We start from the raw sequence: 26312 nt of genomic DNA on the forward strand, positions 1-26312 counted from the left end.
TCAACTCAGTTCCGCACATATCAGTGTGGCTACTGCCAGGTTAGTCAATGGCTCCAATTTTTGCACAGTCCATTTCTTATTTTTTAATTGTTAATACTTAAGTTTTCTGGATTCTTTTGTGACCTGGGTATGGTTTGGATACCACATTTGAGGTGGCAAAATGCCCGTGGCGTTTTAGGTTTTTTCTTCCTAAAATATGTCAATTGCTTTTTCCTGAGAAGAACTTAAATTTCTTTAGATTCAGACTTGAGGTGTTACTTTTTGAGAACAGGTTAACCCTCTTAATGTTTTTAAAATTTCTTGATTCTGAAGTGCTTGAAATTATCAGACGCCTGTATCGTAGGTGTTATTGAACCAAAAGTCTGCATAACAAGTAAATTAGTGGGCGAATAACTGCCTCTTATGGAGTCAAAAGGTTTAGATACCTTCTTTACTTAATTGCAATGAAAGAGTGGTGATGGCATCATGATTTGGGCTTACTTTCTATATTAATGGAACTGATTTAATAAAATAAAGTAGATCAAATTATGAAAAGTTATCAATGCAAATCAGTTTTACCCATGAGTGATGCAAAAAAAAGAAAAACACAAAACATATTTAATGAAACTCTTACTTTTTTTTCTGAAAGTTGAAAATAAAAAAGAAATAAATCCCAGAAACATTTTTATTTGTAACTTTCATTTTATTTTTTTTTTCTGGCATGTAAAGTACAAATAATTAAACAATTCCATGAAAAAGTCTTCAAGCGTCTTCAGCTGAAATCCCAGTAATAAATATCCTAGTCTAAACTGAAAGGTTTATTTTTCATCTTTGTTTAAATTTGACATTGTTCATTTGGTCATGTTTGGAAGTATGAGATTTTGTAGTTTTTTTTCTTGTTTTTTTTTCTGCTGACGTTTGCTGTCGACAGAACTATTTGATCGTTTTTACTTTTTGATTTGTTCTACCATTCCAGGAATAGGTAAGAAAAACATCACTAAATTACTGCGTCCCCTCTTCTAAATAAATAGACACAAAATACAGTTGAGAAACAGAAGGACCACTCACCCCTGTGCTACTCTAGAGACTCCCAAGAAAACCTTCCTGTAGCATGTTCGAGCTCTGTGAAATTATCCTCAGAGTTAATGGCTGAGTTTTGGACAGTGTATAGCACTAATTGTTATTAAAATTTATATGGCCTCACTAATACATTTACCAGATTCAGAAGTCTCAATTTAATTTAGGTACATTCAGCCCATCATCAAAACAGGAAAGTTTCTTTTGAGCAAATCAGACCAATCCCCCCATTAAGGGGGCCATCTTCGCCTCCCGGGGGTTCACAGAGTGGCAGGAAAAAACAAGACTGTGATTAGGTTAAATAATTAAAAGATTTTCATTTAACAAGACAAACAGAACACAGGCAGTAAAGGCATAACATCTAGCACACAGCATGTATGTTTATACACTTCAATTAGTTAAATATAGCAGTGCATTCTTTGACTATGGAGAACGTTTCCAAATCGTACTTCTAAAGCTGTTTTTCTATTTGTCCCCCTTTTTAAGAAACAAAATGGTGTAACCACAATTTTGGCAAACTTAAAATCTTTTAAACTTGCAAATATAATGAAATAAACCATAAATATACACAAAACATACTTTATACGAGGCAATAATAATAATAATCATAATAAATAGTTTTTAAGTTAACAATAAGTTAAAACTACAAGCTTAAAGTCGCCCAAATAATACAAGTTTGTTGGCGCTATTTTGAATTTTTTCAGTTTAAATTATTTTTATGTTGCAACAAAAGCTACCACAGACTTTACAAACACAATTGAACACAGTTTGATTGAAACAAAAGAAATCTAAGTCTAAAATCTGCATACACTGTAAAAAACTGCAACTAATAAAATGGAAGAAAAAGAACAAACTGTACCCAATCAATGCAACCAAAACGTAATCTTCGACCCATGTGTGTTCTCTATGGCAACATCAACAACACAAATACACCAAGTTAACAAGTGAGTCCTGATATGTAAATGAAATCAAGAAAATTACAGGAAAATTATATTTGAAATCGACGTGGGCTAAAACTGATGTTCTGTTCGACAATATTCCTTTCAAAGTCTTTGAGAAAAGCTCTATTAAAAGTCAGCCAAATATGCAGTTTGAGCTTGCATGGACAGAGCACACAATAGGGACTGAGGAAGTGATAGTGGAACAATTTAAAGATCAGAGCTCTTGTTCTTAGTCCGATTCGGTAACGAGTCTGTTCAATTTAATCGCTTTCGCCTTGAACAGTCACTCCTTGCTATCCCGCAAACCTTTTCAGTGTGACGTATCTTTTTCTTTTTTTAAAAATATATATCATTTGTTCTCAGTCAATATAAAAACAAAGCACATTGCACTTACTGTTCCATAGGAAAGTTTTTTTGTCTTTTCAAAACGATTATTGTTGTTGCTCAAGCAGTGTAGTACTGTTTCCTGCCACAGTCCTAAGCTCTCCGCCATGTTGCCTATCAGGTGTCCTTATGGACAGGGTATAGGAGGTCGTTTTTTTGGGGACTTTGTGATGGCTGCAGTTCAATGTGGCCGCTCTTTTCTTGCTTTAATGTCTATCGCTGGCCTCACTACGTGCTCAAACTTAATGTGCTATCACTTGCAAGAACCAAATAAGCTAGATTAGACTTCTCTGTGATGAGTGAGACATCAGTCAACGATCGCGTGGGAGAAACGTTATGAGTCAGATCAAAAAAATGTCAGCTAAAAGTATTTGCAATGTTATAAAAGATAAAGATAAAACAGGTGATTTAAATGTCAGGGGAAATATGCGAATGCATTTTCTTTTTTTTTTTGCCTTGGTCACAAGGTGAGTTGAGTCATCCCTTGTTTTAATATATATGCCTTTTTCATACTGCATGATATGTGTGCAAATGTAGAGATTAGCATTTGGTATGGTGGTTTTTATGATTCAGAAATGGAAATCGATATGCGCAACTTACAATATATGCTCAAAATGAATTCTAACTGAAACTGTCGAGGGTCCTTGTTCAACAGACAGATTTTTACAGCAGTTACGTTGGGGGGTATTTTAGTAAGATCATTTTTCTTAGTGCTGACTTGCAAAGCAATTCTTTGGCAAAAATCAAATCTATCCCATGGTAAGGATTTTCAATACGAATCACCAGCAGTTTTTTTTATGTTTTTATTATCAATCTGCAAGCAGCTTCTGGAGTTTGAGAGCTGGGCAGTGAGCCAGTCTCACTTCAGCTCCGTCTGGGATTTTCAGGTCAAAAAACTTCCATTGTTGAAGCAACACTATACACAATTTCAAGACAAGAAATGCTGAGTGCATCTAAACACTCCAAAATACAGATGTGTCTGTCAGGTTATATACCCTGGCTGTTGAAATGTACCATTCTTGGGGTCAGATTTGTATTTGCCTCGTTTGTTTTCAAACCGTTGAGTTTCTGTGTTCCTTCGTCCCCTCCCCAGATCCACCCCCACCCATACACCGTGGGCTTCTTCCTTCTTTCTCTGTAAAGATCAGAGGGTTTCAAATGAAGCAACGCGATGTCCCAATTTTTTTCCCCAAGCTTAAGAATATGTAAAAATTCAGCACAAGGTCTTGTTCCTTTGTATGTATAAAAATAGATTATCTTTAATGTAATCCTTTTCAAAGAGACCGTCCTCTTTGGCTAACACAGCGTCACTTAGAAAAGCAAAAAATGACTTGAATATAGCTGACCTTATTTACCACAACGTTGTGCGCCTGTGTCTCGATATTAAAAGACACTCGCTCCGCATGGTACATCAAAAAATCTGGGCTGCAGCAGACTCTTCAACTACACGGGCTGGGCCTTATTGTTTCATCAAGAGTGCCATAAATAATCCCAAAGCTCCTGGGTCAGGGATATTTTAATCTCCAGCTATTTTTGTTGTTGCATCAAACTGATCTAAGGAAACTTGGTAAATGCTTTTATGTGATCAAAAGCGTAACTATGACACCTCTTTACAAGGTGATTGTATCTTCATGTTTGAGAATTCAAAACTAAAATGGCGCATTTAGAAGAATAGCATGGCTTTTTATATGTCACTTCTTTTGTTGAACAAAGCTAAAGAAGGTTCTCTTTTAGCTTAATTGATATGTGTTCATATATGACTTCTATTACTTTATAGTTGTCTAATCTGCTTAATATAGGATACTATGGATCCAGTTTAATTTACAGAAGAGCAGCCTTTATCTTTCCAAAGCTGAGGAACAATGCCTGTGCATTATATTTTTGCAGGCTTGGCATGATTACAAGAGATGTGTTGTTTCAAGCATGTTTATGTTTTTCTTTCAGCTGTAATGAAATTAACCTCCCTGTCAATGACTTTGTGTTTGCACTTACTCTTTACTGCGAATGGCGGCTTGAGAGGCATCATAGAAGGAGAATGACTTTTGATTCAAGAAAACTTCTTTCGCAAGTCAGCCAAAGTGTAAAAACACCAGTATTTTTCCTTTTTCGTTGCAGCTGTATGATGATGAAACAGTTTTTCCCCTCACACTCATCACTCTCTTGCCCAGCAGAGAATTACTAATGAACGGCGTCACCATGGGAGCGCTGCTGCTCTGCTCTAAGTTCGCAGATGGTCTGCTTGTATTCAATGTATCGCATGGATGAGATCAAGAGCAAAAAAAGAAAAAAAGTAAAATAAAATACAGCTTCAGAGGACTAAATATGTGTAAATCTTTCTATATCTGAACTGTGTTTCTGTGATACGTTCCTGTTCTATCGTGATATTTCTGGTGAGACTGTGGGTAGAAGTGATGGCCTTTGAACTGCTCTTTTCATCGACCGTTTAGCTAAATCAGGTTGGGTCTGAGCTGAAAAGCTCTGATATATAAGAGAAAAATGCCTTGAAGCGAGGCACCACCTAACGCAGGTCAGGAAACAGTAGTCAAAGTTTCTAGAAAATGCTTACATACTCGGCTATTATAACCACCTTAAATATTGAATATATAGTAATATTTTAATAGACGTATATAAGAGAACACTGTTTTTAGTTTCGTTTTCTTTGATCTAAAAAAATCACTGATTCAAAATGCCCAAGTGTAAAAAAAGTGACTACATCCCCTCCAGCATGATAATGGGAGAGATGGTGGGGTAAGAGTTTAGGTAAATTGCACATATTTTTATCTATTTTTTTGATAATTTTGTTCGTCTGTTGTCATTATTTGCCTGAATTCAATCAAAGCACTCAATACACATTCTCTGTCACATTCGTTAGACTGTCTCCTAAATAGAAAGCTCTTCCCCCATTGTCCCCCCACCCACCCCACAAGAAAAAGACCAGCTACGAACCCCTTTCTAATTCAATCCAGGCAAATACAGGGAAGGACTAGCAAGTTGTGTAAAGAGAAAAGAAATAACTTCACTAGTGTGTTTGTTTGAAACTCTGACTTACCTATGCTTGGGTATGTCAGTGTGGTTTTTTGTGGTTCGATGTCTATCTGCATCTGCATGTCTGTGTTTATGAGTTTGTGTGAGAGAGAGTATGTCAGAGAGAGAAAGACAGAGAGACTCAGTCCAGGCCCATGTAGAGTGACAGGGAGGCTCGGGGATGTCCCCCTGCAGGTCAAACCAGCTGGCACTAGCGGCCTATCCTTCAGGCCTTGTGCTGCTTGCTGGTTTTGAAGGAAACCTGCAGCACGCGGTCGCCCAGGCGGTAGCCGTTTAGGCTGGCGATAGCCATGGCGGCCTCATCATAGTTGGTCATCGTGACGAAGCCGAAGCCCTTGCATTTGTTGGTAGTGAAGTCACGGATGACTTTAACATTGGTGACGGCGCCAAAAGGCCCAAAAAGCTGCCAAAGGACACTCTCGTCTGCTTCAGGCGATAGGTTGTAGACGAAGATGCACCAGCCGGCTCCAGTGGGACCAGTTAGGTTTACCCCGGCCAGACTGGTCATGCTGTCAATGGTGATGGGTGAGAATCTGGGAAAGAGAGGAGGAGAACTACCATGGGTGTCATTCTGAAGTTCCACACAGCATTCAGTTCTTTACATGATCTTCTAATGGCTATGTATCTGTGGCCTCTGAGGATCCCCATCTCCATCCTCTCTCTGCTGTACAGTAAGTAGATAAATAGGTGTGGGCACCACAGTGGCTCCAAACTACCTGCTTTTATACATTCTGACACTGCGTGCCCTGAGACAACGCACCCACACAATGTGAATTTATTTTTTCTCTGCTGACCAGAGCCTCTGAAAGGATTAAACACATGGATCATGATGTTCAACTGAAATCACAGCATCGAACAAAACACAGAAACCTAGAGAGGGATGAAAAGCAAACTGGAATCAAATCATACGGAAAACTGGAGCAAACAGAAGAGACGCAAACGGAATCTGGTATGTCCATGCTGGTGAAAAAAAGGGGACATTAAAGCAACTGAAAACCAACAATGTTAGTTCAGAAAGAAATACATTGAAATTATTCATATCGATTAAAAAAGAAACAAAAGAACGAAATAGGTTAAACAAAGCCATGCCAGAATACCCTGCTGTCAGGAGACTATAGATAGCGCTAATTCTGTAGAATGGATAAATGGGCTGTGGGCATTAAGAATTACGGCCATTTAAAACTTCTTTTGAGATTAAAGCAGCATGAGGTATTCCGGGCACTTTGTTTGAAGGTTTTATTTTGGCATGAATGCTTTTGAAAATACACCTTTTTGCATTTACCTCTTGACTCCGTAGCTGGCGTTTAGTAAATTGTCGAGTCTGCAACGCAAAAGGGAGAGTAAAGGGGATGCAGAGGTTAGTTATGAGATCTACAAGGAATGGGAGTGGCGGGCTTCTGTTGTTAATATTTGGGGTCTTCATTGGCTGGCCTGCAGAGGGCATCCTTTGCAGTTTCAAATCATTTTGCAAAAAGGTTATTCTTTGTCATATAGTCCTGCTTAAATCCATTATTTCTTGTTAGTTACAATACCGTTTATTAGCTTTAATATAAAAACACACAGGAAAAATAGGGGAGATCCTTTAATACTCTAATTTAAGAGATTTCTCAAAAAATTTCTTGACTTTTAGGCATTTAGCACATTACCATCATCAATACACCTTTATCTCTGTTTATTTTTTTTTCAAGACCTACAGTATGCAATATGCAAACCATAATTTAACTTTATTCTATTCGTACTTGGAAAAATCTAGTTTCTTACATTGTGTTTGAGCTGCTATTTGGATCTGGTCCCTTTCCAAGTGAAGGGATCACACTGCAGTTTAAAAGAAAGTCAGAGAAAAAGTGTGAGGAGGAGAAGGAGGAAGAGAAGGGGAAAAATACCATGTTTCCAATAAAGTAACAATAACCTAAAGGAGAAGATTGGTGATGGCTTCTATAATCAAAATGGTTTTGTTGCTTTAAACAGTTTACATCTCTTCATTTTTGCATAGTTGGAGTAAAAATCGTATTTGCTGCTCATCTCTAAGCCGTCTTCTAGTACAGATGACGTCTAAAAATTAGGAAACTGTTAATATCTTCCATCTTTTTCAACAACATTACAGTGACTCACTAAACGCCCCTTGAGCTTAGAAATATTTTCTTGCAATAAAATTGTTTTTTTGTTTTTGTTTTTTTTTTTACCAACAATAGACTGGTAGATGAGAACTTGATTGGAGGGGTTGGGCTGGGGTTTCAGGAGGGGGTTGGTATAGGTTCAGTACCTGAAACGTTGAGTCTGGTGGTGCAGGGGTCCCGTGTAACGGCGGGCAGCAGTTTGGTAAAGCTGAGTCAGTAAGGCCTGGCCTGTCTTCTGACTGGGGTTGTTGGCAAACTTGACAGTGATTGGCTCAGCGGCACCCAAAGGCTTCTGCCCGTTTAGTCCTTTGATGGCCTCCTCTGCTTCATTCCGCTTGTCAAACCGGATGAAACCCACTCCCCGTGATATGCCTGCTCCGAAAACAAAATGAAGAGTCTCGGCGTGACTACCTGGGTGTCAGTGTCTGCTCAGCACGGGGTGATGAGTTATATAATAAGTCTCTACCTGTGACTTGGTCCACAAGGATGCGAGATGTGATGATGCGGCCATACTGAGAGAACAGCTGCTCCATGTCTTTCTGGCTCATTGTTTTGGGGAGTCCGCTCACATAAAGGTTAGCGTCACGAATGGAAGCTGAGCTTGGCCTGGCATATGATACCTAAAAACAATGAAATTATCTATGATGTAAAATAATCTATAGAGTACCATATAGAAGTATTCCCACCCCTTGAGTTTTGGTGTCTTTGTTGATGGGACATTATTAGTTGATGGGTATTATTAGAATTTCAACAAACAGGCCTGGCAAAAACCAAATGGATCAGGTAAATACATTAACTTTTACAAGGCTGTTTTTACTGATGGACATAAATTGATCTAAACCATTTAATTGTACTTCTGGCTCATTCTGTATTTTGTGTATTTTTTCCACATATCACATTTTGCATGTTGGCCAGTAAGTATAATCTTGATCTCATGCCATCACAGCATGTTATTACACAGCTTGTGTACAAATGGGTTTATGGAAAGCTGCAGGGGACAATGTTTGACTCCTATCAGTAATTCAACAGTCTGCTTGCTTTTCTAATATAGCATGATTTTTTGGGTCCATCAAAAATAATTGTTCTGACCTTTATCCCACCTCTAATGTTGCTTTGCAGCTTTTCCAGAATTCCATTTAGCCTCCTCTGCTTTTCTGATTCATGCTATCTTGTTCCATTTTTAAAATACGGATGATGCTTTGTGTGATGTTCAAACCTTGGGATGTTGTTTTTTGTTGACCTATCCCTGCTTCAAATCTCTCCCCATCCCTATATCTGACCTGTCTAGGGATGCAGTGCTATTAATAGAGCCGCTTGATCAATACAGTTCTCTGAGAAACCTCTCAAACATCCACAAAACATCAGTGGTTAAACTGATACTTACTAAATTAGTCAATACTAACTACTTTCAAACACAAATAAAAAAATAAGAAAATAACATGCAAAGCTTTCACTTTCAGAAATATCTGTGTGTTAGCTATTCTTACAAAATCCCTCCAAAATACGGTATACTATAATTGACAAAGTTCAACCAAAGTTCAGGAAGTATGGATTTTCACATTAGGCACTGCTAAATTACTTTAAATTGTAGTATTAATGTTAGATTTGAACATTAAATCCCTCAATTCTTGCTCAACTCTTAAGGCTAAGTTGTCTCTTATTTTGCCTTAAAGCACGACTTCCAGGCATCATCAGCCCATTCCAGACAGAATATCAGACAGCTGTGTAACCAATACTCTCTCTGAATCCAGTCATTATTAAACAACCATGAGGGACTTCTTTTCTTTGGACCGAAAATATCAGCTTCAGTTAATATGTTTCTCCAAATTCTCCAGTGAGTTAATTAGTGCAGCATCATTTTAGATGCATCTGTTCATGTCCCACATGGTTTTCCTTCTCAGTCTAATTTTCAATGTCTTTTTTTCAATATGAAAAGAATATATGTGATTGTGTAAATCTGACTGATCATAGTTTTTATTCCTGTTTCTGGAAACACATGAACATTTGAGTGACAGATAGTCCACTCCAGCGCTTTGATAGGAGAAATGTGTTTGTGTGAGACGGTGAAGCAGCGTGAGTGATGTTGGAGATGGGCTGGTCCGTTCTCTCTCGCTCTCTCTCTCTGTACTGCCTCCTTTCTTTGTTTCTATTCTCCAGGGGTGTGAAAAGATTCAACTGAGCAAACAATATGGAGGCACCTTCAGGCTTGCAAAAGTCTTCACAACTTATACTCATGCTATTCACTGTGTGCATTTTCAGAGTTTTATAAAAGCATACAGTCATTATGCCCCTATGTTGTACTGTTAAAAACAATCTCAGTCGATGAATCAGTCAATCTGTTGTCTTTTGGATGAATACGGAGGCTTTGATTTCATAAATCAGCACAAAGGACCAGCATCCATTGTGTCCACAGAGGGACTGTGTGAGCAGGAGGGTTGTGCTGTGTAGTGATTAGGGTGTTCTGGACGAGTCGCGGGGGGAGAGGCTCTGTTCTGCCCTATAATTAACCCTCTCCCTGTCGCTCCCACAGTACAGATGGTGCCTCAAGTCCATATGGCCTCTAATCCTGTCTTTGGCATTCTGCTCTCGACCCCTCGATCGCTGCTCACCCCCTCACCCCTTACCCCCCCACCTCAATCTTTTCTTTGAAGCTTTCTGTAATATCCAGAGAATCAAATAATACTGACACCAGCCACTGTTTTTACATCAAAAATAGATGTGAGGTTGTACCTGTATTGTCACTCTGTTTGTTTGTTTTCTGTCTTAGAAATAAAAATATCCATGGTAAATTTTCTGCACGTTTATTTCAGTGATTTGACCCATAGTTCATTGTTTAAACACAAGAGTCAAAACATCTGTTGGATCACCACCTGCTCCTCACTGATGGAGGCCCTGAATTTTGACTCCGCATTGAGTCCACTTTGATCAAGTTTTGGACTGGTGGAAATTAGAGGTTAATAATATCACTTTTGCCTCCACCCTGTTCGTCATCTGATTTTGGGACAAAGAAGCCCCCTAATTAGCCTAGATTGAAGGCAGATGGGCTAACCTGCACTGACCCATGTGTGCCACAGTCATGCTGCCTAATTGCATTTCCATCACAAAAAACTCCCCATGTTGTCCGCCCCTTGCTTTCTGACCTCTACTCTCCCCTTCCTTTCACTCTTTCTCCTTCTTTCTTTGTTCATGGTGCCACTCCCTTCTGCCTCCTCACTGCTTTTTCCTTTCCTCCCTCTGTAACATCCGTTGCCACCTCTTTCACCAAGCCCCTTGACAAAATCTCCACTTCCTTCCTTTTTGTCTGGCATGCTGACAAGAATCCAAACTGAATTTAAAGTGATTATGTTGTAAAGAATAGGGTTCTGCCCACCTTGATTGTTTTAGTCTGCAATTTGAGACCATTTAGTGTGTTGATAGCCTTGTCTGCGTCATTTGGATCCACATAGTTTACAAAACCATATCCCAAACTCTGACCTGCACACAAAGAGAGAAAAAATAATGAAGTAGATTTTTTTTCTTCAAAACAAGTCAAGGGATTTTTTTTTTTTTGTGTACCTGTTATCTTGTCTCTGACTAGCTTGCAAGACTCGATCTCTCCAATGCTACCAAACAAACTTTTGAATTCTTCCTGGGTCATATTCTGAGGCAGATAGTTGACAATCAAGTTGGTTTTGCTGTCATCTGTGGAGCCGTTTGTGCTAATAACTGGGCCGTTGGGCAGACTGGTTCCACTTGGACCATTGGACACCTGAGTTTCCATGGTGCTGATTATCTGCTGGGGAGAGGGTGGAATTAGATTCATTATTCACAAAGAGACTCAGCAAGATTAAGCCTTAAAACATTCCTCAAATCTACTATTTAACTTACAGTGATATATATGCTAATAGAGGCTAGGCACAGCAGAGCAAACAGTGGCAGCCCACTCTCTGTGTCAGACACACAGGTCAAGAATCAGCATTGCTAAAATGGAGGTAGAAAGGGTCTGATTTATTATCCTCCCTTCCCCCTTCCGCTATATCCTTCCAGCTCTCTTGCTCCCTGCCTCTAGCCCTGCAGATGTCATGGTCCCTTTTCCTTACTCTTCCCATCCCCCTACTCTCTTCCAGGGTCAAACACCATTACATCATTAAACAGGGACAGATAGTCAGAATGGTGACTATGAAGCTGGCATGAGAGCGAGGGAGCTGTCGGCTGGATTTAGTGCTCCAATTATTAAAGAATATCACGGTTAATTAGAATGTATTTTTTAAATAGGCTATGTATGAAATCTGTGGCCTTTCTATTCACTTTTCTTAAAGAAAGAACAGAAATGTTCATTGCTTTGATGCTCTCTTTGTTACCTATTTGATGCCACACAGCATGTCAAGAAAACAGCAACAAAGAAAAACATCTTGCTCCAGTTTTAATCCCTTGGCACCAGGCTCTTTCAGATTAATATTGATAGTGTATTATATCATAGACAGTCACAGCAAACATGTGTGTGGGTGTGTGTTGATACTCAGTTTAATTAAGTTGACTTGAACAGTATTGTTCAGGAAATGTTTAACTTAAATAATCGAAAAAGTAGAAAGGTAAGAATAAGAAATTACAATCATAAAGAGAATGTTCTTAGTTATAACATTTTAATTTTATAAATTTACTCTCTTAAGTAAATCAAGTGAAACCTGACTTTTGTTTAAAAACCCTTATCTACTAATTTCATATTTCTTATTTCATTTATGTCATTATTTGTGTTTAGTACTTTGCAACCAAATTCAGCTGCTGTCCGTCACCTGAAGGTTTATTTTAAACAAGTTTAAAATGTTATAATAAAGCATTTGCTGTTTTAGTTTTGATTTAATTTTTTCAGTTAAAACATAATAATGAAGGAAAGGCTTCCTGACTTTGTTGGCACTCCTGAGATGATATCTTTCATTTCTGTATCCTTGGTGCACAATATTTCTCCTGGCTTATAACATGCCTTAATGGCTTTATTAAAAGTGTAAACATCTTCTGAATGATCATTCCATGTTTCATTAATTTGTTTTTAACCTCTATTTTGTCTGAATCCCATTTGTACCTTTAAGTCAATGCAAATATTTAAGAGGAATCTTGCTTATTATTATTATTATTATTATTATTATTATTTATTTTCTTTCATGTTGATGATTTTATGGTGAACATGTTTTTCAAACAAACCAATTTTTCTTCATCTCTGCATCCATCTGTCTTATTTTGAGCTTAAGCTAGACTAAGGTTGTCCTGGTTACAGCCCCTCATAAACCACAGTGTTTCTAATGGTTGACAGACAACCTAACTTATCTGTTTAGTTGTCTGAGCTAGTAAGCAGCAGACAGCCAGATTAGACAAATGTCTTCCCTATGTTGATAATGTGGTTCTTTGACTAAACGACAGGCAGGTATAGCATTGTGAAGGTTAAAATAAGTAAAAATAAAACGGCTCAAATGCACCTCTTAGTGCAAAACACGAGCAACATTCTTTATGTGAGGCTAAAGATAGCCCTAAATAATTTAGTTTTTGTAAGGAACAGACATTATTAAGAAATAAAAGAGACACATATTTTCAAAAAAGCCAACAAAAGCCATATAAAACAAAGGTAGAAAAGAGAGAAATCTTAGGGGCAAATTTGACTCTCCAACTAGAAATCCTCAGAGGCAGAGCAAGCATTCCCAGCAAACACTGTGGGGTTATATAATTCATATACCCACTGTGCCTGGCAGACATAAGGAGCAAATAATAAAAAAGGAATTTGCCAAAATAACTTACTGTGACATGACGATGTGAATACATTTAAGAGATAGACTTAATATAAAGTAGAATATAACACTAGCAAAGAGTTTGTAATGACTTAGTGCCGGTTTAATCCAAATAAGAAGACATACACTGTTAAATAAAGGCCACTATGCATGCAGTTCAATTATACATTTTGAATCTTTTAGTTGGAAATTAAAAAAAGTAACAGACAATTATAAGACAGCTATAAGACGATTTGTTTGATTTTTTTATATCAAATTTTGTAACATCTTTTTGCTCTCTGATAACAATAAGCAAAACAAGTTATTCCTTATTTTAAGTCTCAATCACAGCTGTTATCATCATTTGGACCCACGCTGCCTGTTGTTTTTATTTCTATTTTAGGGGTTTTGCGAGTCCCCCCTTAATATTTAATGGAGCGCATTAGCTTCACCCTCACATGGGCCCAGACTTGCACGCAACAAGAGCTCTGCCTCCACCACCAAACACATGAAGCCAGACTTGCACGCAAACAAGAGGCCCTGCCTCCCATTGCCAAACGAACACACCACCTACACTCTGCACAATTGAATTACAAAACAAAGAAGCCGAGCAGGACTTAATGTAAATGTATGTCTTGTGTTCTCTGTCCTCTGATGGATTCAAATTATCTTTGCTCCAAATGCATTAGAGCACTAAAGGTGTAATGTACATGGAAGGAGCATGTCACACATTTCAGATGTTGCCCTTTACACCATGAAATAAAATAAGATTATGTGATTTTAGATTATATTTCTTAAGGAGTTAGATATACGTTTTCTTATAGCATTAAATATTTTGTAATGAACAAAAACATAACTCACTAAGGAGCAAAACAGGCAAACAAGAAACATATTTCAGTACCATGTATGATTTTAAATAATTTAGACCAAACATTTTATATCATCGAACCACTACAAAGTATTGGTCTATTTTGCTAAATATAAATTTTTTTAGCTGTGTAAAACATAATCTAAAACAGAATGCTAGTATAAAGTGTAAATTAGCCTTCTAAATAACACAGATTACAGGATTATCCCAAACAAAGGGCATTAGCCACACTCTCTGCAGCTTAAAGGATCATGGTGGCAGATGTAGCACAACAGGACGACCGGAGTCACAGCTCTTGTCAGCCATGAGCTGAGACTGCTCACTCAGATGAAAAAAATAAAAGATTTCTTATACATTGCAAAGATCCCTGGGTGTTATGGACCGCTTTGATAAAATGACATCAGACAGCGTCAAAGGCTGCAGGACACAAATCTGTCTCACAAACCCTTCGAGCGTGCAGGGCGCTATCCAGCGTGCTGAAAAGGGAGTGGCTTTCGGACAGGCTCTTTGGAAGGAAGACACAGATGGCCGAGATACGACCGAAGAAACGTCGACTTTATCCGCGTTTTTATTCATTTTAATTGTTTAAATCCTGAACCACAGGAATAATATTTTAAAATCATTTCGAACCATTTAAAGAATCATGGATTTCTAGGTTTCTACTTTTTTTCTCTCTCTCCAGCTGCTTTAAATCCAAGACTGAGCTCTGCTGGCATTCAAAAACCGGAGCGCCTATTTGCTGAATAAACGTATTGAAAAGACCAAACAAAAGAGCCACCCGTTCCTCCTCTTCTCCCTCTCGCAGAGGGCTATGGCAGTACTATGAATATTAATGTAAACAGTGGCGCTTTGTGTCGAGGCCAGGGGCTGCAGGACTCTCAGTGAACAATGATCGTAACAGTTACCAGCTCCAAGTCAAAAAAGCAAAGAGAGGTTAATATTCTTAATCTAAAATGCCTTTATAGACAAATTTTTATTTTTTTATGTTCTTTTTTTTAAATTAAAATTCTTGCATTTATGTGGCCCAATCTATTTTTTCCCCTCTTCACAGTAAATATCCAGGATATCCAGGATTTTAGAAGGACTTTAACGAAAAAGGATCAAAGTTCAGGTACTTTTTGCATTTAATGGTGATCAAGAAAGTGGAATTCTCATTCCTATAAAACTGCCTTTATTGCTTATTTTAATCATAATCTACAAAATACAACATTTAAAATCGCCTACAAAATAAAAATGAAAGAAAACATAAATACAGTCTGTGTTTTGCACCTTCTAGACCCGATGAATGGGATGAGCAGTTTTTAACTTATGAGATCAGAGAAACGCTCTAGTGATGGCCTAGCCTGTCCTTGTCCTTGAATTGTGTAAGTGCTTTGGAAAGGTTGTCTGACTCAACGCTTTTATTTGCTTGGCACTGCGGTACAGGCACGGGGGACTGCGGACCATGTGGAGAGGAGATGCGGTCGCTATAAAAAAGGTCTAAAAGTAATTGATATCAATGAAGAGAAAATATAATTATTTCCTAATATAAAGACAGTTTGTGTATTAATATCCTTTTACATTTCTATTCCAGGAAGCACATCTGTCTTAAACGTGTTTTTATGTTGTATTTAATTCATATTGTATACCAAATAAATCATCTATTAACTGTCTAGCTTTTATTCAAATTGAGTATGACTCATGCTATGCAATTATTTCGATGAAGATCTACGTTTTCACTTTTTTTGTCCTCTGTATAAATTTCTTGCACATAATTCTTATTTTCTCTAATTGTATGTAAATGATTTTGAGGATAATTGGTCTGCATGCATAAACCATGCTCATTCAGCCGTGGATCACGTCAAGAGGCAAAGCAGAATAGGTCGTTTAAGGCTTCAAGGCCCTCGTTTGATGCTCCGGTTCAACAGAGACACGCCCAATTCAGCCAGTCGGCGCACAGAGCAAAGCCAATTCATCAGCGCATCTTCTTTCATCAAGGAAGCGCAGCGCAGGGCATGGCCATCTTGCGTACGCAGCGCCCTGGCTCTTGGAGAAATGCGCCTCAAAATAGTCATGTCTGAACGCGGCCTCGGTGTTACCGTCACGGCCTCGGAGATTTCCAGCCTATTTACTCGGTTACATCGCAACCAGACCTCCGAGGAATTTGGACTTTGATTCAAAGGGAAGCAACGGATGCGTAAAGCACCCCCCCCCCCTTCCCCCCTCCTTGCCTTGTTGGAAGGGCCCTCAGCCTCCTAGGCATCATGTTTTGTCTCACAAACCAGTCTCCAGCATCCTTGTGGAAAGCCGCTCCCACCCCCCCAAATGAACTCGGAGCATCATTGCGCCCCCCCTCCTCTGCATCGCTGCTTTTAAGCACAATGTCGGATCCAAATCCTTAACCTTGATAGTTTAGTTCATGCATATAGAAGGTTTAAGCTCATCTTAAATCCACAGCAATCTAAAATGGCAGAATAATGTTTCTCTCTAACGTGAAGCCTGTCTGCAGGCTGAAGCGCAGCCGGTGTGGCGCATCACACAGCGTGAGACTGTTAACTACCCATATCGATCGTTAATCTCATCAGAATGATACGGCATGGTTTACAGGACTCCCCCACCCCAAAAAAACCCCAACGAAAAATTATAATTCCAAGGCTTCCTTGTGTCGGCATGTGGCCATAAGCCCTAAACCGAATGTATACAATTTAAACGTGAGAATATGCGCACAATTTTCATTTATCAATGGCTGCATCACATGTGCGCATCCAAAACAAATAGGGTTCTACACACACACACACAATCACACACAAAAAAATAATAATAATACAATGATGCAAGTACCATATCCCTAAAATAGAAAAAAAAAATAGAGGCATACGTACAGTAACCATTCTTGACGTACAATGAAAGAAATCTAGGTCCTTCTTTTCACAGGTCTTGAAGCGGAAGTCTCTCGCCGCCTTCTTAGGCCTTTATATTATTATACGGCCTTTATGTAATTTTTAGGAGCAAAAAGTAAAATAAAAAAAATAAAAAAGGAAAAAAAATACAGTCTTCGCCAAAAGGATCTCAGCCCTGCGAAATTGTTGGTGTCCTCTACAGGATGAAAATAAGGAAATAGGAGTTTTCTTCTGGATGCTGATGATGATGGAGAAAGCTTCTCTCCGTGGTGGCGTGGGCGATGGTTCAGAAAAAAAGAGAAGCAGTGATCCTCAGCAGGGTGTGTCCAGGGGAGGGTGTTCTGGTTTTGCTGTTTTGGTGTGTGTATGTGTGTGTAATTCCTTGCTCCTCTCGCAGTCTCCTTCTGTGCCTCTGCTGCAATGTTCTTCTTTTATGCGTCCTCCTGGTTTGCTGAGCGCGCTGCTGATTGGCTAATTGTGCAGGGAGGGTACTACATGGCAGCCATTGCAATGCGCTCCTCTCCCATTATCCCCTTCAGGAGAGATCACCAAGAGTCCTCCCCCTCTCTCCCCTCTTCCATCCCCAGCCCTTCCATCCTTCTACTCCCTCCTTCTCACTGCCCGTCCTTTCTTCCAGGCCCCCTCTCTTTACACACATGCAGAGCACAGTGAAAAGGACTCCACCTGCACTTTCAGAACAGATGGGTGCAGCAAAAAGCAGTGGACTTTCTTCTTTCTTTCTCCAGCGCATTTTGCACTCAGTCCTGCACTGGTACAGCTCTTTCCTTTATATAGTGGTCTTCATTTGGGCCTTTCTATAACTACAGAAAACATCTCCACCCAACTGTCACATACAAGCAATTCAGAGGTTCCCATTCTAAGTTGATGGCTACTCAATAGCAGGAGCAACCAGAAAAAGAGGCAGAAATATGCAATAATTGAGTTTGAGTGGTGTCCAGAAACAAAGCACTGCATCCATACTACATTATTACAACAAGGAGTGGCTGATGCCTGGGCCTCTCATGTGCAAGGCAGATGGTTAGCCACTGGGTCAGGTGCAGAAACGGGAATACCTAATTGGACCTTCTGAATCAATTACTGCCGATTCAGCTAAATCTTGAAAAATGTACCACAATTCTAGCTCTAATCCAGTTGAGGCAAATGATCTGTTTCCTGTTTTGTCACTAGCAGGGATTTGTTTTTCTTCCCTTCTTATGTTACTTTCAGGTTTACCCTACTCTGAGGGGTTCCCTACTCCTCTGTCTCTCTTTCTCTCTGCACACCTCCTGCTGTTCCCTTCCATGTGCCTGACTATATGGTAAGTGCTCGCTGAGACATGCTGTTTGGACTCATATATAATGTATCCCCTGCCCCGGGACATCATGTGTGACAAATGACCTATTTTTGTGCAGACCCCCACAGGGGCCTTGACCCGGGGGGTTAGGGAGTGCAAATGTGCATAAATTACAACAATTTTGTTTATTAAAATATGCATTTAGAGTTTCAATTTCTGTAATGAAATACATGTTTTGGGTTTTATTTTGGTAACAGAACTGAGTTCTTATATTTTTACAAACCTTGCTGGTTTGAAACGTGCTGCTAGCGTGATCTCTCTCCTTTGCTCTCCTTAAATGACCTTGAAGAATCTTCAGACATTTGAAGTATGATGGAGAGAGCTGTTTGCATTATTGATGCTGGCCATTTACCCTGGATTGATCCAAGGATCCATATTAGTTGATAAGGGCCAAAAAAAAAAAAAAAAAAAGGGACGTTCAGACCCTTGCCTCCATAGGTTTCCTGTACATCCTTTTATTTTACCATCCAGCAGCTCTTTTCCAGATAGCTTCTTTCTAAACAGGGGCTCTGTCTGATATTTTACATAATTGCCTTACATAAGTAGCAAGCTTGGCTCTGAGCTTGGATGATATTAGTGAAGATGAATATTGCATGAGGAAAGCACTCGTTAAGCGTTAATAAGAGGATAGAGATGGAGCCCCACTGTCAGTCTGTCTTAACCCCGCCCCCACCGTTCTCTGACAAGCAGTGACTCAACTCAGCCTTGGATGCGTTGGAGCCCTTGAGTCAGTTTGCTAGTGAGGGAGAGCAAGTGTGTTGTCCATGCGTGGAAGAGCACATGTATGCACCCTTATATGTATGTGTGTGTGGTTCTTGTCAGCATGCATGGCAGTCGGAGAGGAGATGGAGAGATTCACTCATTAGGTGCTTGTGTTTTTTCCCTTTTTGTTAGCAGAATGAAAGCAGCTCTTGTCACACAAAGGCAACCAGGTCCGTCAACTGACTGCAGTCCCACTTACAGTTCACACTTAATGTGAATAAATGGGCTTAATTGTGGCCTCTCATTAAAGCTCCTGTTTGTAGCCTGGCAGCTGAATCCTCCATGTGGGTAAGAGGGCATTTAAAGCAGCTATTGTATCCAACTGAATCATGGATCAAGCATTAGTTTTGTTTAAAAGTCTTTTTGTGTTATTCTGCTGATTATTTTCTTATAGTTAAGGGTCCCTCCAGTAGTGGTGATTAGGAGCCTTGAAGAAGTGGTACTTCTCTTTCTGTATATTGTGGAATGTACTGTGAAATGATTTAAAATGTATAAAATGAAAAATAAAAAATATTCAGACCTTTTTAGCTTAACTCGGATTTTAAATGTTGGATAAAACCAAACAATGCATAATTTTATAGTGGAAGTAGAATAACATGGTTAATTTTATATAGAGTGGTGTGGATAATCATTAAGCCTTCTTTACAGTAATATTATTGTTTTCTGAAGTCTGCTAATTATTAAATGAAATCTATCTCTGTTCATTTTCATCTATCTTATCAGAATAACTTGTTGTAGAAAAGCATATCATTTTTATGCTGTGGGGATCCTTTTGTTTAGAAGGGACACCGACAGGTTACAGTTAATGAGACGAAGGATAGAGCTAAAAACAGGACAATCCTGAAAGACACCTAGAGAGTAGGACCAAGGTTTGCCTTCCTGGAGGACAATGACACTAAATTCACAGCCAGGGTTGAAATGGAGGGATTAAGATCTGAGCTATTTATGTGATGGAATGGCCAAATCAAAGCCCAGACTTATATTCAGTAAGGAATTTGTGGTAACTAGAAAATTGATGTTCTCAAATGCTCTCCACCTAATATGACTGAGTTTGTTTTGTAAAAAAAAAAAAACGAATGAAAACATTTAATAAACACTCACAGATACATGCCCCAAAAGATTTGCATTAAAAGCTTTTCAACCAAGTAGTTTTTCAGGGGCAAGTGTGTGCCATACATTTAAGATCTTCTAATATAAAAAAAAAAAAAAAAAAAAAAAATCAGTGTATTCCTATCCTCAATTGCAATCACAAAGTAGTTTGTGTTGATCAGGTAAAAAAGAAATCTTAATAAGATACATCCGAAAGAAACAAATAGGATATTTCTCTTTCTCCATGATACCACTTTTTAAAATCTATGTTTAATGTGTGGATTTTACAATACACTATAAAAGCTAGATAAACCTCTAAATGTCTGAATTCCTTCTCTGTTCCTCATTATTATTACATCAAAATGACTGCCTGTTGCCATTGCCCTGCGGAAAGGTGGAGGCTTTGTCCACACATGGGGAGAAGGGAAAGGGAGAGAGACAAGCAGAGTGAGGGAGTGACACCATGACAGTGGATCTGGGGGATGGGAAGGATGATTCAGCCTCAGGTCTGGTTAATTCAAGGCTCCTGGCTCCCGGCATCTCTGAGCTTTTATTGTGTGGCATCAGCAGTGAAGCAGGAACGGTTCCAAAAATAAATTAACCTCGTTGTTTTGTTGTATTTTTTTAAAGGGACATTTGTTGACAGTGGATTCTGGCCTAATACAACCCTTTTATATTTTACTTGGCAACAATCTGGTGGTCTCCCTTATGGCTTCACTTGCACTTTTTCCTCTGTCTCTGTGCTCTCCTTCTCTCCCTCTGTCTGTCTGGATTCGTTGTCTCTGGGCTATTATTAGAGTAGACAGGCTGGTGGGAGGAAGTCTCTGAAGTAGACGCTCTTGTCATTTTTTTCATTTATTTATGTATGATATTCTACCGGATAATTCTTTATGTACGCTAGGTGTTTTTATTTGTTTGTATTCATTATTGAAAAAAATTACATGAAAAAAAACCTACAGTCTTATTGTTTAAATTCCTTTGTTTGCATTGATTTTAATGAGTGTTTGGATAACTGTTCCTATTCTAAGGCTCGATTAAAGAGGGCAAAGCTTCACTACAACCAGTTTTTAATATGAACCTTTCAAATATAAAGCCGTGCTTCTTAATCTTTCATTTTGTCCTGTCTGAGTTGGTGTCAAGGGGGAGACCTTAAACATACAAGGATGTTAGACTTCTCTGTTTTTTTCCTTTTGCTTATTTTTTTTTATCTACTATCAAAACATATGGACATAAAATCCCATAATGCAGACGCAGGTAATCTTGCTTTGTTGTGTTTAACCCTAGTTACTCAGTAAATGCAGCGATTTAATGAAAAGTAAATAAGATGGAGCCCATTTTCTGCCTCTGCCCTAATTTCCCCTTTTGTTCTTTCATGTGGAAGTTTTTGTATTTATTAGACAGTGGAAACTAGATTGTTAGAGCAGTAATACTGGCTCTGCATTGAATATTGTGGTGTTTCCTAGAAAAGCAAACTGCTGTAACTGTTGCCCTTCACTTTCTCCCCTTCCTCCCCTCTCTTTTCACTCTCTTGCTTTTAGTCCCCGTGATCCAGCTCTCTACCCACATGCCCTCCCCCTTCAGTAACAAGAGACCTCAAATCAATAACGCATTAGTCTTCCCGGAAACTCTTGCAGAATTAAATATGAATGACTGAGATTGCAGCTTTACCTGCTGCTGAGGTAGAGAGGCATCATCCATCCTGGGATCTGGGTTTTAAAGTAAACAAGCTGGCCATTTTGTGCTTTCTGCCTGCTTCTAAGACCCCTGAGCTGCTTAGTTTGTATTCATTAAGCAGCAATGTGGACTTAGGTGGCCATGCTCTCAGATAGTATGATTTGATCGAGCAATTGGGATCACAGACGTCACAAAGCCGCGACAGCTGAGGAGACAAGAAGAATCCGCCAGCCACACCCATCCTCCCCAGAGCAGCAGTGCTTCCATTTAAATATGAAAGAGCATTTTGGTTATTACCAGATTGCATCTTTTTTTCTTCGTTTTTCTCCCCCCTACATTTTCTCTGCGAACATCTTTGCCGCCTATTAGTTTTTCAGGTTTTCCCCTTAGTACTTTCATTTCAGAAGTTTTTACATGTAAATGTTTGTTACTCGCTTGCACATCTCTTAGTTCCATTTTTATTAACGGCCTCACTGTGTAAAGTGGAACAATTTCTTTTAACATGCTGCATGGCTTAAAAGCATAATTTGTGAGCAGGATGGAGAGTGCTGGTTGGTGGGAGGAAGGTAATATGATACAAAAAGCTTCTGCTTGTACGCTTCGGGGAATGGGTAAAGACTAGGGCACTGGTAAGCTAATACACATAGATGATGTGGAAGAATATATTTCTGCAAGCTATATTTCTCTCCATCAGAGATGAAACGGTTTGTGACAGATGGAGTGATATTGTTCCCCCGTACAGCCCATAAGTGAGGCCCCTCCTGCTTCCCCTCCCTGGCAGATGTAGCAGGAGGACCACAGTGCACTCTTTTTTTTTCTTTCTTTCAATTGATTTGGGTGCACAAACCCTTAGGGATTGGAGGAAGATGCTTTGACAGTATGTGGGGGTTTAAGTAATGTGTTCTAGGGGGATCACTTGTTTCCTATAGATAAAAAAGCCAAATATTACAAAGTCAATGCTTCTCGAGCAAAAATATCACACTAATCCTTGGCTTTTACTGATGAATTTAACCTAAACTTTGTGCAGGGTGGAAACACATACACAAATACAAAAAAACCAGCAACATTTCAGTGATTTTTTAAAAGCAAGAATTAAGTCCGTAAGTTGGAATCTACTTTAATATTTTGTTATTCACACCAGATAAACAGAAAAGTTTAAATATCTATAGCCATACACTGACTGATATTTGGATCATTGTCTTTTAGCAAGTTTCTGAGGAACCTCGTATATTTTGAGATAGTCAGCAACAAGCAGAGTTCTTCCTGGATGTTCAGTCACTGTTATTCACAGAAATTGTATTTTATTTTAGTGTATTGGTTTTTCTAGCATGGACCTAATTTTTAATTCTACTACTTATATTTCAAATACATAGTGCTCCCCTAGACACTGAATATTTTTCAGAAAATACGTTTTTTATGTATTTTTCGATGACTGCCCCTTTGATACACCCAGAGTCATTGATCTAATGGAAGAGTAGGAAGGTAGTCTTTCATTGTCGATATTCTGCCCATTCTGTGACTTTATGCATCGACCAGTACCACTGAGACTGCAGCAGGCCCCTTAGCACAATGTTATAACCCCCATGCTTAACAGCTGGTACAGTGTTTTAACTTTGAAACCTTTACCTTGGCCTCACCAGGGATTCTTCCTGTCAATGTGGCCAAACATGCAGTCTTATTATTTAAGGTATATGGCTTTTCATTGTGAGACGCTGCAAATTTAAAGGTGATAAGTCTTAAAGTTGCCGCCTTTGGAGCACAACCTCTATTTTATCCCATTATGATGCATTAGGTTTCCCCAATTTCCCCAGTTCTGTTCAGAGTTTATGGATAACAATTAAAGGCAAGGTCAGTACCAAGGGAGAATTGCTCAAATAAATCACAAAGGACTGCAATTTAAAATGAAGTTCACATCCATGAGGAGTGTACTCACACTTCCATATTTGCACTTTTTTCAGTTAACAGGATTACACATCCAGGGCTGGGTTTTGTGGAATGTATTGTCCAGAGCTGGAGGGTCCATCCATTCCCATAAATCTTGATCAATGTGAGACAGCATAGTTTGCATCCATGCATGTAATGGATGTAAAGCGCAAACTGTGGCTGCTCGCACTAATTGAAATTCATTGATCTGATTCACTGTAGTTTATTTGCGGACATACAAAGAACTACATTAGCCAAATAAACAGTTTGGCAGCTACCAGCAGTGCTGTATTTCAAGGAAACTAAGATGAGTGATTCCCCAACAATTGCCTTAACTTTCTTCCCAATCCTGACTGTTGGATCATCATTAGGAGGCTTAACAGCTGTCTTGTAGCAGATGTGCCCTGTTGCTTAGGCACACTCCCCATCCCTGGAGGGGAAAGGTCAAGACAAGGGTTGGAGGTTGGAGCAAATTTTCCCCTAAAGATGCTGCATGTTGATGCTTTGAGAGAATTAAACAAATGAGCATCTGCCTTACCAGCATTGTAGGACACTAATTTGTGATGGAGATTAGTGTGAACATTATTCTGTGGTTAGAATTTATTCTTTTGATACATCTCCTTTTATACATTTGAAATCAGATATGTTTCACATGCATGGTGTAAAAACACATTTTTTTTAAATCACACTATATTCCTTTTTAAAAGATAACATATATTAAGATTACTCTGTATTTAAACGGTTTGCAAAAACATGCAGTCTTTGTAGGTATCTAACTCAAATCAGTTGGATTAAATGCAGTATATTTTAGATACATTTGAAACAAAGTCTCCAGCAGGCAGACCTAAATAAATCAGCTAAGTTACCATGAGGGAAACTGTAAAATTGTACACATATGCCTGAAAAATGCCTTGTTCCTACTAGTTCTAACTGTGAATGATCAGTCATTATGCTTTTAAAGAAGGAAACTGGTCCTGTTTAGAGTTTGCAAATGGACTCTTGGATAAATACTTATTATAGATGTTTATCCACAAGGACCATGGATACACTTACACTTCACAAATTATATGGCATCGTAGAAGTAAATAAATATCTGGAATAATTTAGGTAGCATTACAAAGCCAGTAGAAGGTTTAGGTTTGGGAATAAATAGGTATTTAAAACAAGTATGGATCCAAAGCATACAGTTGAATGATAAAGTGGCTTAAGGACAAGAAAATAATGGGTTAGAAGCCATTAAAGAGTCCTGATGGCAAGCCCATAGAACCATGTGTGCTTGTGAGCAAGGTAGCCAACAAATCTGACTGAGCTGCACCATTTATGTAAAAGATTGTTCACAAATTAAAGCAAAGTATTTTGAATAGTAATCAGAAACTGTATGCAAACTTAAATTTTAGGACATTTTAACCACTTCTGGTGAACCGAACTGACCTAAAATAGGAAAAATATTATTTAGACATAAATTAAATATTAAAAGAAAACTATTGTGTGTTTTCTTACAACTTTACCTGTAAAATATAACATACATTTCCCTTTTAGATTTTGCAGCTTCTTGGGAATGATTAACAAAAAGAAAGTGGTCAGTGGTTTATACAGGACTTCCTGGTGAGACAAAGCACAGAGGGGATGTGCTCTGGCCACGGGCGCGTGGCGGAGGAGCAGGTGGATGACGGGCAGCTGAGATGTGGGCTCCAAGGGAGGAGGAGGGGCCTCCATTTTGAAGGACTCTTGGGGTTGAGAGAAACCCTAAAAAAAAAAAGGCAAACCCATCTGGAACTTAGGTGGGGGCTCTGGTGTGAAAGAGATCTAGTGGGTGGTGTCTGACACTCAATCTTTTGTTCTTCGGAAACACAGCAGTGATGGTGATGGTGGAGGTGGTGGGGCTCTCACCGCCGTGGGGGCTGGGCACTCAAACAATAGTGCCGATCTAGGATTTGAAAGCCTTCGATGAACAGAAAGGCAAGAAAGCAAGCAGGGAAGGTGTGGACAGAGAGAAAAGCAGGCGTGAGCTGGCTCTTGTTTTCAACAGGCAATGACGCCTGAATCTCTTTCAGAAACTCAGCCTGTCTATTAAATGAATTCCTTATGAAAACATTGTTGATATTTACTAATGAAGATTTTTAAAGCGTCATATGAACTTAAAGTCTGATTTATGTTGCAAGGATGTTATTTCTATTTTAAATCAGCCATAAGAATCATGCAGTAAATTATGATTTTGCTGAACGTGAGAAGAAGATGAAGAAGGATGAGTCTTGGTATTGGAGCTGAAGTGTGTCTATTCAGAGAGGAGATGGAGAGCATGAGCTTCATTTATTTTCATCAGATGCATCTGCAGGCAGATTGTTAGCCCTGATGCAGCCCTGAGTGCTATTGCACACATAAACACACATCCCAGAGATATCCGTCCTTGCTCAGCCAAAGCCAAGCCTCTGTCATGTAAGGTTATTTTTTTCCCTCTATATCTATACCCTCTGGTCATTTTTCA

At 39.0% G+C, this 26312-nt stretch overlaps 1 protein-coding gene across 16 annotated transcripts; it reads right to left on the bottom strand.

Annotated features, from left to right (window-relative positions):
• Nucleotides 1-661: 661 nt before the first annotated feature.
• Nucleotides 662-17449, bottom strand: elavl3 (ELAV like neuron-specific RNA binding protein 3). 16 transcript variants are annotated; one of them, XM_038287859.1, is made up of 8 exons: nucleotides 17008-17449; nucleotides 11099-11318; nucleotides 10914-11017; nucleotides 8010-8163; nucleotides 7690-7918; nucleotides 7188-7241; nucleotides 6709-6747; nucleotides 662-5959 (listed from the first exon to the last, which is right to left on the bottom strand). In XM_038287859.1, exons 1-8 carry the CDS (start codon nucleotides 17014-17016, stop codon nucleotides 5632-5634), a joined length of 1137 nt encoding a protein of 378 aa, XP_038143787.1. In that variant the 5' UTR covers nucleotides 17017-17449; the 3' UTR covers nucleotides 662-5631. The 16 variants fall into 16 exon arrangements, with proteins under 16 accessions (XP_038143787.1, XP_038143786.1, XP_038143784.1 ...); XM_038287858.1 differs by having other exon boundaries at nucleotides 662-5980; nucleotides 7690-7915; nucleotides 17008-17448; XM_038287856.1 differs by having other exon boundaries at nucleotides 662-5980; nucleotides 17008-17016.
• Nucleotides 17450-26312: the final 8863 nt, after the last annotated feature.

This window comes from Cyprinodon tularosa, unplaced genomic scaffold (genome assembly GCF_016077235.1).
Source record: "Cyprinodon tularosa strain WSP-4 unplaced genomic scaffold, ASM1607723v1 ctg246, whole genome shotgun sequence".
Lineage (NCBI taxonomy): Eukaryota > Metazoa > Chordata > Actinopteri > Cyprinodontiformes > Cyprinodontidae > Cyprinodon > Cyprinodon tularosa.

What these genes read in the sequence shown, in the direction of transcription:
- elavl3 (XM_038287856.1), bottom strand. An exon ending in TGCAGACTAAAACAATCAAG is followed by an intron (nt 8,164 to 10,913) that starts GTGGGCAGAACC and finishes CATTGTTTTTAG; the next exon opens with GTATCATATGCCAGGCCAAG. An exon ending in CCTTGTGGACCAAGTCACAG is followed by an intron (nt 7,919 to 8,009) that starts GTAGAGACTTAT and finishes TTGTTTTCGGAG; the next exon opens with CAGGCATATCACGGGGAGTG.